The sequence below is a fragment of the Pelodiscus sinensis genome, chromosome 8, assembly GCF_052426305.1.
Source record: "Pelodiscus sinensis isolate ZL-2025 chromosome 8, ASM5242630v1, whole genome shotgun sequence".
NCBI lineage: Eukaryota > Metazoa > Chordata > Testudines > Trionychidae > Pelodiscus > Pelodiscus sinensis.
Genome location: NC_143059.1, coordinates 47,463,837 through 47,481,821, shown reverse-complemented (window position 1 = coordinate 47,481,821; position 17,985 = coordinate 47,463,837). Strand labels below are relative to the sequence as shown.

Sequence of the window (17,985 nt, the reverse complement as noted above, 5' to 3'; positions counted from 1 at the left end):
CTGGTGGGAGTCAGGGGAAGCCCTGGGGCCAACAGAAGCACTGGAGAGTCATGGTTGCCCTCTCTGCTACAGAATAGGTGTAGCAGAAAACACTCCATCCAGCCATGTGGCCGCTGCCCCAGCTCCCAGCAGCAACAACCCTCCAACCCACCCACCCCATCAGCAAACCCTGGCAGCAGCAACCTGCTCACCTATAGTCCCAACCCCCAGTGGAAGCCATGCCACTCACCTCCCTGGTCCAGCAGGAAGGTGAGTGATGCTGCACGGTTCTGCGAAGGAGGTGGGCAGGCTTAAAAAAATGTTGTGCGCACCATACAGGCGCACACCTTAGAGAGAACAGTGACTGAGACTGAGATCAACTGTTAGAAATGCTGCAGTTGACGGGTTGGAGATGACTGCTGTAGGAGAAACTCATTAATGTCTCTGGGTATGTCTACACTACCCCACTAGTTTGAACTAGCGGGTAATGTATGCATACCGCACTTGCTAATGAAGCCCGGAATTTGAATTTCCCGGGCTTCATTAGCATAAGCGGGGAGCCGCCATTTTTAAATCCCCGCTGCTTCGAACCCCGTGCAGCGCGGCTACACGGGGCTCGAACTAGGTAGTTCGGACTAGGTGCCTATTCCGAACTACCGTTACTCCTCGTGAAACTACCTTATGCAAATGAAGCCCGGGAAATTCAAATCCCGGGCTTCATTTGCAAGTGCGGTATGCCTACATTACCCTCCTAGTTCGAACTAGGAGGGTAGTGTAGACATACCCTAAGTCTTCTTGGTGCTACTGGATGGGACAGAACACCACACTCGGAAGGTGTGTGGATTATAGAGGCACCTACGCTGAAGCCTACCCTCCTTCAGTAAAAGATTGAGTAGATGGCTGGCAGAGTGTTCTCTGTTAGAACCCTGGACCTTTAGAACTCATTTCTCCCCCAGCATGTAACAAGGTGAAGTGTTAGCTTTCAGGGCAACCTCCCTGGTCCACTTTTTTCTTTGTCTCATGATGGCATGGGTGTTGGGCAGGGCTGGGTGTGGAATTCTGGGGACATGCTGATTAATTTCAGTTGTACTGATGTTGTCACAGAGTATTTGAAACAATCAGAGGAACTGATGGATCTGTTTATTTTGTGTGTTTTTTAAAAATTCGCAGTGGTGCCTACACCACAGTGCTAACATAAATCTAAATTGAAAAATAAATAATAAACATTTTCTGAGTTTCCACTGTTTAAAATATTGCCGTGACAAACAACATGTATTTGCTGGAAGCTTTTACAGGCCACTGTGCCAAAGCAAAAAATAACTGCATCACAATACTCTCATTGCCAAAATTCTGGGATAAGATTATCTCCTCTGGTTCATTTTAGATTACAGATCAGGCAATTTTCCTAACAATTCTTTCCTCTTCTCTTTTCTTTTTTCTCTAGCAATCTATCTTTTCTATGCTGATTTCTTCATATACCAGTAACAGGAAAACATTCCACAGTGCCAGATGTTTACATGAAAGTGACATAAAATTGCATGTAAAAACGCAAGGATTAATTTGGGGGCTACAATTCCTGGGTGCTTGCTGTGGATTTCAGATTAGACATAGCATTTCTATAATTTATAGATTGGACCTCCCTGGTCCAGCATCCTAGAGACCTGACTGATCCTGGATAAGGGATTTTTCTGGACTATGGGAGGTCATTTCAGCCCTCCCACCCTGCCAGCTTCCTGGTTCCCCCCACAGCCCAACTGAACCGTGTGCTAGCTCACAGCTGCTTTCCAGCCCAACTGAACCATGTGCTGGCTCCCTGTACCACTCCCCTTCACAGCTCAGATGAGCTGTGTGGCTCTGCCCCCCTTGCAGCCCAACTGAGCCACAAAACAGCTGCTGTCCCCCCAATACAGCTGAGCTGTGTGCTGGCTCCCACAGCCCAGCTGAGCTGCACACTGGCTGGGCCTCTGCCTTCCTGCAGCTCTAGGGCTCTCTGATCCTAGAACATCCATGGTTAAGCCGGACTAAGGATGTTGCTGGACCAGAAAATCGCGGATTTTAGAGATGCAACCTGTACAATACTCAAATAAATACAATTTCTTACCCCTCTTTCAAGAAGCATATCTCGGAAATGGGCAATGCGTTGTTCTAAAGGAAGAATAATTTGATCTGTTGATGTTTTCACGTTTTTCTCTCCCCCTTCAACCATCTCCTGATCAGCATTCTGGAGATCTTCCGTTCTTTAACAATGTGAGATATGAATAGTTCAGTAAATACACAGTGTACATTGTTTAACCCTCTACTTTCTCTATAAAGAGATTTAAATGCAGGAGATCTTTATACACCATATATAATATTGACAGCTAATTAGCTAAATCTAATGAGGGAACCTTTCAGAGTAGTGAATAGAGAAAATAATCTTATTGCTTTTAAGATTAAAAAAATCAATGCTAATCTTTATTTTATACCCCCCCTATATTCCCTCCTAGGGGAAACAGTGTGACATATTGCATGTACACAACATGTAATGAAACATCAGTGAAGAGTGCCTCTATCAGTGCAAAAATCTTTGCAGACATTTATAATAATTTTCCAGGATGACTTCATGTTAGAATACAAAGCTGTTTCCAAGGAACTAATTACCATTGCATGAGCTTTTTACTCTACAAGATTCACTAGAGGATGACAGATATTTAGCATGACTGTGTTGACTGTAGGAGATAACATGAAATCATGAACATTTTTTTCTTAAATGTGTATCACTAAGGGTATGTCTACACTAGAAAGTTAGTTCGAACTAACGGACGTTAGTTCGAACTAACTTTCCTATGCGCTACACTAGCGCTCCGCTAGTTCGAATTTGAATCGAACTAGCGGAGCGCTTAGTTCGAACTAGTAAACCTCATTTTACGAGGACTAACGCCTAGTTCGAACTAGCTAGTTCGAACTAAGGGCTGTGTAGCCCTTTAGTTCGAACTAGTGGGAGGCTAGCCCTCCCCAGGTTTCCCTGGTGGCCACTCTGGCCAACACCAGGGAAACTCTATGCCCCCCTCCCGGCCCCGGACCCCTTAAAGGGGCACGGGCTGGCTACGGTGCCCGTGCCAGGTGCAAGCCTGCCAGCACCCAGCTAGCAGACCCTGCACCTGGCACGGCACAGAGCCACCCACCCGATGCCCCCCAGCCCACCCCCTCTTGCCGGGACCAGGCTGGCGGCTCCCGGGAGCTTGCCCTGGACCGCAAGAGGCGGGCACCTTCCTGGGCTAGTGCGGACATCGTGGACCTCGTCCACGATCTCCGCACTAGGCACAGGAAAGTGGCCGGCTAGGGCAGGAGAGCTGCCAGCCTGGCCACCCAGGACCAGGTGTGAATGAAAATCAAGGGGGTCCACTGAGACCCCCGACACTGAGCCCTGAGCTTACAATGGCCGTCCTGGGTCAGACCAAAGGTCCATCTAGCCCAGTAGCCTGTCTGCCCACAGCGGCCAACCCTAGGGACCCTGGAGGGGATGGACCGAAGACAATGACCAAGCCATTTGTCTCGTGCCATCCCTCTCCAGCCTTCCACAAACTTTGGGCAGGGACACCACTCCTACCCTCTGGCTAATAGGACTCCATGGACCCAACCTCCATGACTTGATCTCACTTCCCTTTAAACTCTGTTCTAGTTCTAGCCTTCACAGCCTCCTGCAGCAAGGAGTTCCACAGGTTAACTATTTGCTTTGTCAAGAACAACTTTCTCTTACTAGTTTCAAGCCTGCTACCCATTCCTTTCCTTTGGTGTCCTCTAGTCCTTCTTTATGGGAACTCAGGAAGAACTTTTCTGAATGCACCCTCTCCACCCAACCCCTGCTTTTACAGACCTCTATCCTGTCCCCCCTCCGTCTCCTCTTTTCTAAGCTGAACAGTCCCAGTCTCTGTAGCCTCTCTTCATCTGGGACCTGTTCCCAACCCCTGATCATGTTAGTTGCCCTCCCCTCTCCCAGCCTTTCTCTTCCCCTCTCCCACCTCCTTTTCCCAGTCTCCCCCAGTTTTTTTCAATAAAGACAGAGTCAATGTTGGAAGAAACGTTATCTTTATTTTGTACATCAATAAGAAGGGGGGCTAGGGAAGGGCAAGTGGAAGGAGGTGAGGGAGGAATGGGGTACGAGCCCCCGATGGGGAGGACTGGGCTGGCTCTGCGGGCTTCTGGGGGTGGAAGCTCTCCTGCAGCCCCCCAATTACTCCCTCTCCCCAGATGGCAGCCTGCGGCAAGTGCAGCCGGGCTGATGGCCGAGTGGTGTGATGTGCCCAGTGTGGGCACTCAGGGCACTCCAAGCCAGAACTTCTTTGCAAGCGGGGCACCCCTTAGAACTGTGTGTCCGGGGTGGGGGTCGGGACCCTTTAAGCGCAGCCCTCGGCTAGCCTGAGACAGCATCTCCATGCTCTAAGTCCTCCTTTTATGCCCTGCCGGCACTGCTTCCGGCCATCATTAAGCCCTGTTCAGAGTCCACTCAATGTGGACTTACTAGTTCGAACTAGCAAAACGCTAGTTCGAACTAGTTTTTAGTTCTAGATGCGTTAGTTCGAACTAGCTTAGTTCGAATTAACTAATTCGAACTAAGTTAGTTCGAACTAGCGCTGTAGTGTAGACGTACCCTAAGATATTAAAAATCCATGGACAGATTTTCACCAGGTGTCAATATGTATAGCTCCCTAAGAAACAATGGAGCTGCACCGACTTACACCTACTGAGGATCTGTCCCATATATATTTTAGCTACGTATAGTGATTGCTAAAATTACAATTAACAACCCCAAAATACCACAAAACAAAACAAAAACAAACAAGATAACACACAGCACTTACAAACTAAAATTCACTATTTTTTTACTGCATAAGTACAGCACTGGTAGTACAAGTTCTGCCTTAACACTGGCTTTGTGAGGAGTAACTACATCAATAAGCTAATCAGAAACTAAACTTCAAGTTGAAGTTGTCAATAGGACTATCAATAGCAGTTGCGGGAGGAGGGAGGAGGTTGTTGTTAGGTTTGTGTGTATGAAGCAAGTATTTGTCCACATGGACAACAGTAAAATCAAACTCACATCACATAGACTACTGACCATCCATGAGTATAGAATTACTTGTGGTCTCTTCTGAATTGGATTACAGAGGTAGAGAAGTCCACACTAAAGCCCTGGATTTGAACACCCATAACTGAATTGTGGAAGTATAAATCTCCAGTCTTTTTTTTTGTCTTATTCCCATCTCTAATATTTATCAATATTCTGATACATGTTTAAAAGATAAGGGCCAAAAGATGCAATAATATTGGCCAATTTTTTCAAACATCAATGCTACAGTAAGGCACTTTATTTCTTAGTAGGCACTTTAATAAAGGGAACAAGATTACCAGAGGCACTGCAGTTCTCATTAAAGATAAATAACTTTCTGCATCCTGATTTGAAACTGTTGACCATTGAGTGGAGGAGGGAGGAAATAATCTCCAAAATGCTTTAACCTGCACAATTTGAAAATGGAAGAAGTTAAAATATTCTTTTCAGCTAACAATTTACATCAGTCAGTAATGCAATATGAGCCCTAGCATATTACCTGTCTTCCATCAGGTAATTGCATTGTACTTAGATCATATGAAAATTGTATTATATAGCATTGGCAGTTTCAAAGGCATCAAATTGTTACTCTTCATAATATTATGGTGACTTTTATATTGCATTAGCAATTTTCATTTTCCCTAAATCATAATATTTTGTAATATGATCCATGAACCTTCCACTCCAATTTCTCATATCCACAAAGAGATTTTTTCAAGCTGAAACCAATGCTACTCAGTCAGCTAAGACAGCAGGAGAGACAGTTTCTCCTTTAGTTTGGTTAATTGAAAACGATCCTTTAGAGCAGACGGATTTTACATTTATTCTCAAATAAAAAACTACAATGAAGGCAACTGAAGCACTGACACAATGGATTCGAATTTGGAAATTTATAGATAAAGGACACATTTAAATAGTCTTGGTTTTTTTTACTCTATTCTTATCACAGTTTTGAAGCCTAAAAATCTCAAAATAGGAAATATTTTTACAGAGAGTTCTATTATTAAGTTGTGCTGGGATTTGCAGTTGACTATCATGAATTTTCTATGGGGACAAGAATCACAATGAAATGAGGAATCTGTCTAGACTTCTACACTTTCAAAATGAACATGTCTGATTTACCGTAATATGTTTTTTGCATTAGATTCTGACCAAATATAGCAAGATAGCACTCCCTTTAAATAGAGTTACAAGCTTGTCTCCCAGAGCCTTTAAAATCTTGTATAAAAATTGCATTGGATCTTCTGAGCAGGTAAAGATATTAAGCCATATGTTGCTTTCAAATACATGCACACAGCTTCCACTGAACTGAATGTGAGTCACGTGGTAATCCAGAGACTGAATAAGTCACATTACATTACACATTCTGTCACATAAAATCTGAAAATTTTTCTCATGATCTCACAAAAAACAATTTAGTAGATATATTCACAATTTCTCCATATTTTTAAGCAATTAAGATTGAGCAATTTGAAAACATTACAGATAAATTCCAGCTTCTCAGTAATCTGACTCTTTAGAAAAAAATGTGCCACTTTTGTATACAAATAGTTTAGAGTGTTGCTTGAGTAAGTATTTGGACTGTATGCCATAGATACTATAATTAAACTGTATTTAAATTAAAATATCCAATCTGAACTTCCCAAGAAGCAATGGGCTTAAACTGAAGCAAGGGAGGTTTAGGTTGGACATTAGGAAAAACTTTCTAACTGTCAGGGTGGTTACACACTGGAATAAATTGCCTAGGGGGCGTGTGGAATCTTCATCTCTGGAGATATTGAAGAGCAGGTTAGATAGACATCTATCAGGCATGGTCTAGATGGTACTGGGGCCTGCCGTGAGAGCAGGGAATTGGACTTGATGACCTCTCAAGGTCCCCTACAGTTCTAGTGTTCTATGATTTAAATGTAAATTAAGCTACAGTAATATGTACAGAACTTCTTGCAGACAATTGCTTGCTGAATCCATAACTACTGAACCGTAAGTTTAGATTCAGGACTGGAAACATTGAAAGTCTGTTGCAGTAAAATAAGAGTATTTCCATTCACTTCAGTGGATCAGGCCTTAACCTAGCTATTCAAAATGTAGTACCACTGCAAAAACCAATGAAAGGAAGAAAATTAGAGTGTGAGTATAAAACATTTCTGGTAATGTGCACCTGCTGTATGAGTGTGAAACTCACAAAAGGCAACAGGCATAAATATATGAGGATTAGCAAACTTTAACAAAACAGTAATTTGTCTTACTGTGCTTTAAGTATAATAAACTGAACTTTGATGAAAGCAGATATTAATACCAGAATAAGACACTCAAATTATTTAGTCTGTGTTACAGGAATAATGTAATTTATTTAGGTCATATTACTTTCAATGATGGAAAATAACTGAAAAGCCAGTGAAGAATATGACAGGTTTCCAGACCATGGCTGAGATCAATTATGTTTATCGCACTCAACCACATTTGACACAGTAATTATCGCATATGGGTACAAAGGGTCTGATGTATTAAAGAGTTTATTGGTTGGGCTATTAGGGATTCAGGAGTTCTCAAATTCAATTCACTGTTATGCCAGACTTCTTATATAAGGGTAGGCTAGTTACTCGTAGGAATGGGGGTATTAGGCTCAATGCTGTGCCTCCTAATAAAACCATAGTTCTAAGTTAAGTGCTGAGGCTCCCTATACAATACACAGGGAAAGATAAGAGCCTAAGACTAGGACTCACTGAAGCATAGAATGGAGCACTGCCTTGGTTAGCAAGTAAGTGTAGCCCAGCCACCTACCTTTCCTCTATTCTATTCACCGCCCTGTAATGTATTCTGCTTTACTGCAAGGAACCTATGGGCCTGAATCCTCTAACACATTTGCTCCAGCAGATAGATGAGGCTTGAGGCCTCTGAACTTTGGCATAAATAAACAGTAAGTCCAACATTCTGGGGAATTGGAAATAGAGTGTATGGGGAAATTTTGTCCATAGTGATATCAGAAAGCCACAGAAACATAAATTAACACCAGCTTCTGGGGGTTTATGGACGGTTCATCCAATTGCAAGAGTTCCATGGCAACGAATTGACATATATGATAATGGGGTGAAAAACATCAATATAGTGATCTGTAGAAAAAACACCTTAATATTAGTAAGAAGAGGATATACAAAATAAGGAAGAGGGAAGAAAACCCTACTGAATATGCATTATACATGGCAATATCCATATAACATATTATAAAAATGGCATAACTTCCTGTGGGCAACAGGAGAGACAGATGTATTTCTTGAGGGGCCAGAATAGTGACCATTGGTGAAGATGAGGAAAGTGATAGAGATGAGGAAGATAATGGTTTACATTTCTTCAAAGGATGGTGTCCAGCTATCTCTCTCTTCTTTACTGAGTTACAGTATGTGTCTTGCTAAATATATTAGCATATAATTCATTTGTGAATATAAAAGAGTTCCTATAGTGTGAGTGTTGCATCTGTGCACATTGGGATTTCCAAATATATAATAATTCTAATAGTACTGGGTCTGATCTTGGGACAAGGGCCTGTCTACCCTCACAGTAATAACTGGGACTCTTATACATAGGTAATTCCGATAGGAAATTCTGAGGACAGACATATAGCTTAAGATCCACACCTCAAAGGAAGTCAGAAGGAAGCACCTGTCTCCAGGTGGGATTCCCAGCCAGCCATGAACCTTCTCCTAGAGTTAAGCACCTAATCTGCTCTGTGCTTCTCACAAAACAAATTGTGGGCATGTCTACACTACAAAGTTAGTTCGAACTAACCGACGTTAGTTCGAACTAACTTTAATAGGCGCTACACTAGCACGCCGCTAGTTCAAATTTAATTTGAATTTAATTCGAACTAGTGGAGCGCTTAGTTCGAACTAGGAAAACCTCATTTTACGAGGATTAAGCCTAGTTCGAACTAGCTAGTTCGAATTAAGGGGTGTGTAGCCCTTTAATTCGAACTAGTGGGAGGCTAGCCCTCCCCAGGTTTCCCTGGTGGCCACTCTGGCCAACATCAGGGAAACTCGTCTGCCCCCCTCCCGGCCCCGGACCCCTTAAAGGGGCATGGTCTGGCTACGGTGCCACCCACCCGATGCCCCCCAGCCCTCCCCCTCTTCCCGGGACCAGGCTGGCTGCTCCCGGGAGCTTGCCCGGGACCGCAAGAGGCAGGCACCCGCCTGGGCTAGTGCGGACATTGTGGACCTCGTCCACAACCTCCGCACTAGGCACAGGAAAGTGGCCGTCTAGGGCAGGAGAGCTGCCAGCCTGGCCACCCAGGAGCAGGTGTGCATGAAAATCAAGGTGGTCCACTGAGACCCCCGACCCTGAGCCCTGAGCTTTCAATGGCCGTCCTGGGTCAGACCAAAGGTCCATCTAGCCCAGTAGCCTGTCTGCTGACAGTGGCCAACCCTAGGAACCCTGGAGGGGATGGACCGAAGACAGTGACCAAGCCATTTGTCTCGTGCCATCCATCTCCAGCCTTCCACAAACCTTGGGCAGGGACACCACTCCTACCCCCTGGCTAATTCCACTCCATGGACCCAGCCTCCATGACTTGATCTCACTTCCCTTTAAACTCTGTTCTAGTTGTAGCCTTCACAGCCTCCTGCAGCAAGGAGTTCCACAGGTTGACTCTTTGCTTTGTGAAGAACAACCTTCTCTTACTACTTTGAAGCCTGCTACCCATTCCTTTCCTTTGGTGTCCTCTAGTCCTTCTTTATGGGAACTAATGAAGAACTTTTCTGTATGCACCCTCTCCACCCAACTCCTGCTTTTAGAGCCCTCTATCCTGTCCCCCCCCTCCGTCTCCTCTTTTCTAAGCTGAAAAGTCCCAGTCTCTTTAGCCTCTCTTCATATGGAACCTGTTCCCAATCCCTGATCATTGTAGTTGCCCTCCCCTCTCCCAGCCTCTCTCTTCCCCTCTCCCACCTCCTTTTCCCAGTCTCCCCCAGTTTTTTCTTCAATAAAGACAGATTCCATTTTTGAACACAATTGTCCTTTATTTTGTACATCAAGAAGAAGGGCTAGGGAAGGGTAAGTGGAAGGAGGTGAGGGAGGAATGGGTTATGCGTCCCCGATGGGGAGGACTGGGCTGGCTCTGCGGGCTTCTGGGGGTGGAAGCTCTCCTGCAGCCCCCCAATTGTCCCCTCTCCCCAGATGGCAGCCTGCGGCAAGTGCAGCCGGGCTGATGGCCGAGTGCTGTGATGTGCCCAGTGTGGGTACTCCGGGCAATCCAAGCCAGGAGTGCTTTGCAAGCGGGGCACCCCTGAGAACTGTCTTTCCGGGGTGGGGGTCGGGACCCTTTAAGCACAGCCCTCAGCTAGCCTGAGACAGCATCGCCATGCTCTAAGTCCTCCTCTGATGCCCTGCCGGCACTGCTTCTGGCCATCCTTAACCCCGCTTCAGGGTCCACTTAATGTGGACGTGCTAGTTCGAATTAGCAAAATGCTAATTTGAACTAGTTTTTAGTTCTAGATGCGTTAGTTCAAATTAGCTTAGTTAGAATTAGCGCTGTAGTGTAGACATACCCTGTGATAGCAGTGCTCCCCATAATAGCAAGATAACAATTTTTTATAAGATAGTTATAGAAAAAGTGGAAAATGTAAAGGTAGGGTCAAGTGTGGGGCTCTCACTACTTTTCAATTTATGTGCATATCTTGTCATAAATTTCAAATATGATAAAAAATGCACTATTTGTTACGTTTATTGAATATATTGTTCCATGCAAGAGTAAGAAAACCTTGCTATCAAACTCAAAATTCAATATTTAGGCAGTGTACTTTATAGACTGTATGTAATGATCTTGTACTAGGTGCTATTTTGACTTCTATTGCTATGTATATTTACTCCTGATAGCAGTCTCTATTACTTGTAAATCAAATTACCCTTGGGCTGTGTCTACACTGGGCCACTTATTCCGGAAAATCAGCCGCTTTTCCGGAATAAGCTGCGAGCTGTCTACACTGGCCCTTGAATTTCCGGAAAAGCTACAATGCTCTACTGTACAAAATCAGCCGCTATTCCAGAAAAACATTCTGCTCCCGCTCGTGCATAAGGCCTTATTCCAGAACACTGTTCCGGAAAAGGGCCGGTGTAGACAGCCCAGTAGTCTTTTCCAGAAAAAGGGCTTTTCCGGAAAAGCAGCCTGCCAATGTAGACGCTCCTTTTCCGGAAAAACTGAAAACGGAATAGTATTCCGTTTTAAGCAGTTCCGGAAATTCATGCCAGTGTAGACACAGCCTTGGAGTAAAGAGCAGAAAAGATAGCTTGCCATTCTTTATGCACAGTTTACTATGGGTAAAATTCATTTGTTGTGTGAATTGCCAATATAAAGCTCTTTACAGTCATTGTTAATCACCCTGGAGCTTCCTTAGTCCTTGCTCACTCTGTTTGCTGTGGAAGTGGTCTCTTTACTGGCTGCACAGTGAAAGCTGAGAGAGGAATGGCTGAAAATAAGCCAGAGGACCTATATTTATTCAAGTGGTGCAGACATTCTGCTCTAGTGCATAGGGTGGGGAGGGCTGTGCTACAATTCAGTGGCTTGGGAGCCAGTGTGTGGAGGTGCATGTGATTGCCTCAACCTGAGTGGCATTTATGCTTTGGTTTTAGAACAAAAATATATATTTCATGGACTTTGAAAAGAAAATATAGAGCAAAAGGTAGGTCAAATTTGGGGTCTCCCAATTTTGACAGTGCCCTTTTAAATGTAAAGAAGATAAGAGACCATAAAAGAATCACCTTTTAAAATATGAATAAGTAATGGAAATCCAGCATACATGGGACAAATAATCTCTGTTCATAAGTAGGCAGTGGAGGAGTCACTGTTTGACCTCCTGACATTCTAAGTACATTTTATATTGTCAACACACAGATATGGAATGATCATGGTTTTCTCAAGATTAAGAAAGAGGAAAGTCTGTGTCAGGAGTTCTTGGAACTTTTAATTTGGATATATTAACAGTGGGAGGTTTTAATAGTTTCTGAACCAGCTCTTGTTATTTGGTTTTTTTTTTTTTTTAAAGCCCATTTTACTAGAACATTGAAAATAATCACTTACACTGACAGGATGAAGCCATGACATATTGAAGAAAATATGCAAAACTGCCAGTTACCTCTATGAGAGCAAGTAGGAGCAAAAGGAATGCCAATGAAGTCAATAATATTATACTGGTAAAAAAGCAGTGTAAACGGAAGACAATTAGCCCCACAATATTCATCTTGGAAATGTAGAAATACTTGTGATTTCTGTTCACGATTTTCCCAAACCATGTTAGTTGACAGCTAAACAGACACCATTCTGCAGGCAATGCTTATATCATCTTACATACCGCCAGTATTGTTAGAAATAGTTGACTATTTCCTGGAATAGGAAGGAATTCCTCATTAACTATTCTCATTAACTATTCTAATAATTTTAATTATTTTTGCATAGAACTATTTTTGTTCTGGTGTGACCCTGTGCAAAATAATGTTGGATGAAGACTTGTAATGAGGGACAAATTAAGTAACATTAGTAGAAGCATGTTGAAATACAATAAAATTTAGGAAGCAAATTATCTGCTGGTTAAATGGACACAGTTTTGATGGAGTTTTACTTAGTAAAACCAGTAGAAAATCTGACATATTGAGGAAAATCCTGGCCCAATGGAAGTCAATGGCAAAATTCATATTGATTTCAGAGTCAGGATTTCGCTAATGTATTTAATAGTAACCATTTTTCTTGAAGCTTCATTTAATCATTCATCTGTTCTGATGTAAACAATTTCCAGTGATAAAGGGATAGTTGCGATCTATGGGAAATGATTCTTTTAAAGCACAAGAGGGACAATCAAAAGAATAGACATCTTGAAAATTATCACAGTTGATGTCTGCATATAGCTGTGCAATGAATAATAAATTAGTTTCTTCTTAGTGCCATATCCATAGTAGACTTTGATTTTTCTATAGAACATATGGGTTAAGAAACAATACAACTTACTTATTTCTCTTGCTTTTGGTGTTATGATCATCACTTAGTTCTTGTCCAGAGGAAGTATCACTTTTATCTGCTAAAGAGAAATACATAAAATTGAAATAACTAGACAGTTACTATCTACACAAAAATAAAAGTCCTAGATGTCTCCCTTCACTTGGAATTTTGTTCTGATACTACTCATATTTGCTAGTTTCTGCTATTTTTTTTATTCTTTTAACATTAGAATATACATTATAAAATCCTCATAGATGAGCTTATCAAAACAGAGTAGTCAATACCAAAAATTGACAATTTTCTTATTTTTGCCCCGAAGAGCTTCTCACTGTAAATTTGTGATTTTTTAAAATCACATTTGCCTGAACAACTGAAAAATAAAACCACAAAGTTGTTTATGTAACATTGTTATTTCAATGCTAACATAGTGAATTATTTGAGGATGTTCACTCCCATCACAACAGCTTCATTTTTCCTATTTTTCATTCCCATGTTACTGAAACACAATGCTGCTTTCTCATTAAATCTGACACACCGTATCGGTATGGAAGCAAATTTAAGCGGATTTTGTGGAATCTCAAACTACAATATACCAAAACCAACTTTGACCTGGATATTCTCCCAAAGAGGACTTTGAGATGGGGTTGTGATTCATAATGAATGTGAAGGACATCTATTTTTACAACTTCAAGTACTTCATTGTTTTCTTTCCAATAGAAATTAAATTCTCCAGCTTAACAGTGCACTGAATTCAAATGCACTGGCTTCCAGAGTTTATTTCCACTCAATGCCTAGGCTGATTTTTGGAGTTTTAAGCAGTTTACAGGAAAATATGATATATGTGCTGAGCTCCTAGTATATTTAAACAACATAAAGACAAACCCTGCATAGACTGCCAATCCTGCAATTATTCATAACATGGACACAGAGCGTTATGATGGGATAAAAAAAACCAACAATTTTATTTGTGACTTTAAACATAGATTTTAATCCAGATTTGCTGATCTACCACCTTTTAGTGATCCTTAGAGTATAATCCTATCCCTGCTGAAGTCAGTGGCAAAACTTTGACTTCAGTGACTTATCTCAGAAGCCTAAACTATGAAATCATACGCATATTAAGGTGTTAATTAAACTCTGTTTAACAATATGCATTACTGAATTATTTTAAACCAATAAGTCCTGTGTATTTGTTTTACATATTAAATTTATATTATGTATCCAATCCTACTTATATTGAAGCCAATGGGATTTTGGTGTTTTACTTCAAAGGGAGCTGTTTTTGTCACTAGAGCCAGGTGATTTAAGAGTCCAGGGCTGGTGGTGAGAAGCTACCCCCAGCCCACACCTTTTACCCATGCTTTCCAGGAGGGCCTGGATTACCCCCATCTACCTCTCCCAGGGGCTCAACATTGTTGTCCTCAGTCCTGGGAGATATATACTAGGTCAACATTATTTAAATTCTGCTGACTACAGAGTACCTTTTGGGGAAATAGCAATGAATGGCACTCTAAAATAAAAAGACTATATCCTCATAAATACATCAGCACAAGTATTATGAATATACTTTTATATATGGTAATGAACCTGAGTAATGTTTTCAGTATCAGTACAATGCATGAAGACAGTTATCCATAGTGTTAAATTCTTCAAAAGAGATAGAAGACTACATAGAAAACAATCTGGGGATTCGGAAGATAGAGTAAAAGAATATCGTCTTGATATTTTAAAGCTATTAATCAGGAGCTATTCATCCTGCTGAGACAGCAGTGATCTTAACTTTAATAAATTCCTAGGAGAGTAATATGTAATCTTTTAACAGCATACTTGATGTTGCTTTCAAAGAGAATTCAAGTTAAAAATGACCTGAGGTTCAGGGCTGATTGGGCTAGCACAATTCTATTTCTATAAAATGGCACCACTAGTAAAAAAGCCACACTCAGCAGGCATCAACACCAAATAAAAATCAATTGTCTCTTATCTGAGTTCATTTAGCTTCTCCTCAATGACTTTATCATTTTTCAGTGCTCCTTTAGCATCTCAATCATCCAAGAGCCCTACTGGTTGTTTAACAGGCTTTCTGCCTCTGATATACTTAAAAAACATTTAGTATTACTTTTTGAGTTTTTGGCTAACTGGTCTTCAAACTCCTTTTTGGCTTTTCTAATATATTTTATACTTAATTTGATAACGTTTATGCTTCTTTCTGTTTTCCTCTTCATGATTTGACTTCCACTTGTTAAATTATGTCTTTTTATCTGTCGCTGCTTCTTTTACTTGGTTGTTAAACCACAATGGCACTTTTTTGGTTCTCTTACTGTGTTTTTAAATTTGAGGTATACATTTAAGTTGGGCTTCTATTATGGTGTTTTTTGAAAAGTTTCCCATAACCTTGCATCTGATAAAACTAATTTTGAAAACCAAAATAAGCTCATAATCTCAGTAGCCGTTCCTGGAAATCCACTGAGTGATCATTTCTTCTAGTGCATTTACATATTCTGATGATCTGGGCGGTTTTATGACTTTGGATACACAAATCCAATTAGACATATGTTTCTGAACACACTGTTCTAATAGATAGAAAGTTCATTGCCTACAGAAATAAGATGACAAAAATCCTCATACATCTTTGAAAAGAGAAAGGGATATTATGGTTGGTATCTGATCACAATATGATAGAATAAAGATATACAGCACCAATAAAATAGTGCTATGGTCATAATGAGTAATGGCTGAAGACTTAGAAGAAATCTAAGGATATGTCCTCCTATCTGAATAGTCTGATTTGGAAAAGTTAGTCTATAAATTGGCCATGAACTTTGCTGTTAATGTTCATATGTGCCTGTAAGGATCAGCAGGACACATGCCTGAAGGGTTACTAGGTATACAGCAATCCCACATTGCTCTTTAGCACCAGCTATAACCTGAGGAGTGGAGAATGAGGTCTTCAGTCTAAAAGCAGCTGAATGTACTGGATTAAATCATAGTTTCCTTACCATGTTCTTACAAATACTGCTATTAATTTCAGAGACAATGGAAATTTTGCCCATCTTTGGACTGAGAGAAATGGCTATGTATGAACCCATTAATAAAGAATCGTGACACTCTCATAAATCTCTGTAGGAATTAATTTCTTAGAAGATGTGGAATAATTGATAAATGCCTAATCTTTCATTCATTCCTGAACTACAATTGCACTTGATCTTTCAGCAGAGTGATGTGCTGATAACCTATGATACACTGATTAATTATTATACTTGCTCACATTTTGGTGTGCCTTTGATTTACGAATTGTAATTAAATCCAAGAATAGCAACTAAACTAAGTACAACTGGCAACTACCTCACAAATATGTAGTTCATCTGATTTATTTATTTACTCAAGATTTTGAACTAATCAATATGCTGACTAATAATTTATTTGACTTCATCAGCTAATATACACTAACTGTAACCTGGTTTTAAGAAATACTCATATAAATCCCATTTAGATTAATGGAAGCTGCAAATGATTAGCAACAATGAAAATCTAGTCATAATTCACCAAAAGAACCTCACACAGTGGTCAAGGCATGTTACATACACAATAGAATATAAAGAATAGAAAAGAAATTGTTTAGATAACATGGACCAACAGTGACCTTGACACAAAGACATTTTGAAGATTAATGATAGGTTATGAATAATGGCCCTCAGTCTTGTCTTGGGTTATTACCCACATCTACCCAATCATTAATTAATCCTCCAGAATGCCCTACACATTCATATTATTGCTAAATAAAACGTATGTTGCATTGTGCTTCTGAATCAGAACTTCAATTTTGGTTGTGGAGCCTAGGTTCACTCTGTTAATCAGAAAGTTATCTTTTTTATATGAAGAAAGGTTTTAGTTTCTTCCAAGTCTCTTTTAAAATTGAATTTATAGCTATAAAGACAAGAAACTCATCTCTTAAATGATGTTAGGTGATACAGAAATATATCCCCTACAGTAATCATCTATGGAATTTTTTCTATCAAATATTTATAACAAAGGTCCTGATTATCATTTACTCACATCAGCTTGCAAGAACACCTTTCGATATCCTCAGTTCATCCTCACAACTTCTGTTTAGGAAGAGTCCACTGAGAATTGTTTGTGAATCAACAATATACACTGTGTCCTGTAAAATTTATATTTTTCCCCACTTTCACAATAGAGAAAAAACAAATCTCACTTGATAGAACTTGATGGCAATTATGGGGGTTGTTTTAACTTATTTGCATAATATTATATTTTCCAAAATAATGTTTAAAATTAAACTCATCACTTCAACATAGGCATGGATTAAAGGTCACAAGTGTAACTCTAATATGAAATATGTTATTCAATCCATATGTGCTGGTGGTGATTATTCCCCAAAGTAAACAGCTAATTACAGTGTTTCAGGTAATTGATCTGCATGTAGATCTTTTCCTAACAAGGACAGAAAAGTTGCCTAGCAGTCCTGAGCAAGAAGCTACACTAAATGGAATAGAACCCAGTAGTAGCCCAAAGTAGAAAGGTATCAATCTGTCAAAGAAGATTTTCTTTAGGGAGAAGTACTTACTTTTATGAGGCTAAATATCTGATGTAGGTGGAGACTGAGGACCCAGCTCATGTCACTGAGCAAATACTGACATGAGTTGTCTCAGTGGAAACCACTCATATAAGCAGCCACCAATGGGAGTAATTGATGCACTACTAGCGGGCTGAATGAGCAATTAAATAGGGGGTGGGAAATTAGACATTCAGTGAGTGATCTGTGATCAGGAAAGCTGAATGAAGTGGATGGGATGGGTTAGAAATTGGCAGAGCAAATTAGTCCATCAAATTGACCTTCTTGAAGGCACACAAGATGGCAAATGGTGGTTCTCTAAGAAGTAGTCGTTTTAAAAATACATTTGAAACACTTAAACATGCTCTA

General features: G+C 40.7%; 1 protein-coding gene across 1 annotated transcript in view; it reads right to left on the bottom strand.

Annotated features, from left to right (window-relative positions):
- Positions 1-17,985, bottom strand: part of TCERG1L (transcription elongation regulator 1 like) — a 240,357-nt gene that overhangs the window by 18,201 nt on the left and 204,171 nt on the right. Inside the window, exons 9-10 of the mRNA XM_006136638.5 lie at positions 13,053-13,122; positions 2,081-2,216 (exon numbers count right to left, since the gene is read on the bottom strand). Coding sequence (XP_006136700.3) covers positions 2,081-2,216; positions 13,053-13,122 — 206 coding nt within the window. The remainder of the gene's footprint in view (positions 1-2,080; positions 2,217-13,052; positions 13,123-17,985) is intronic.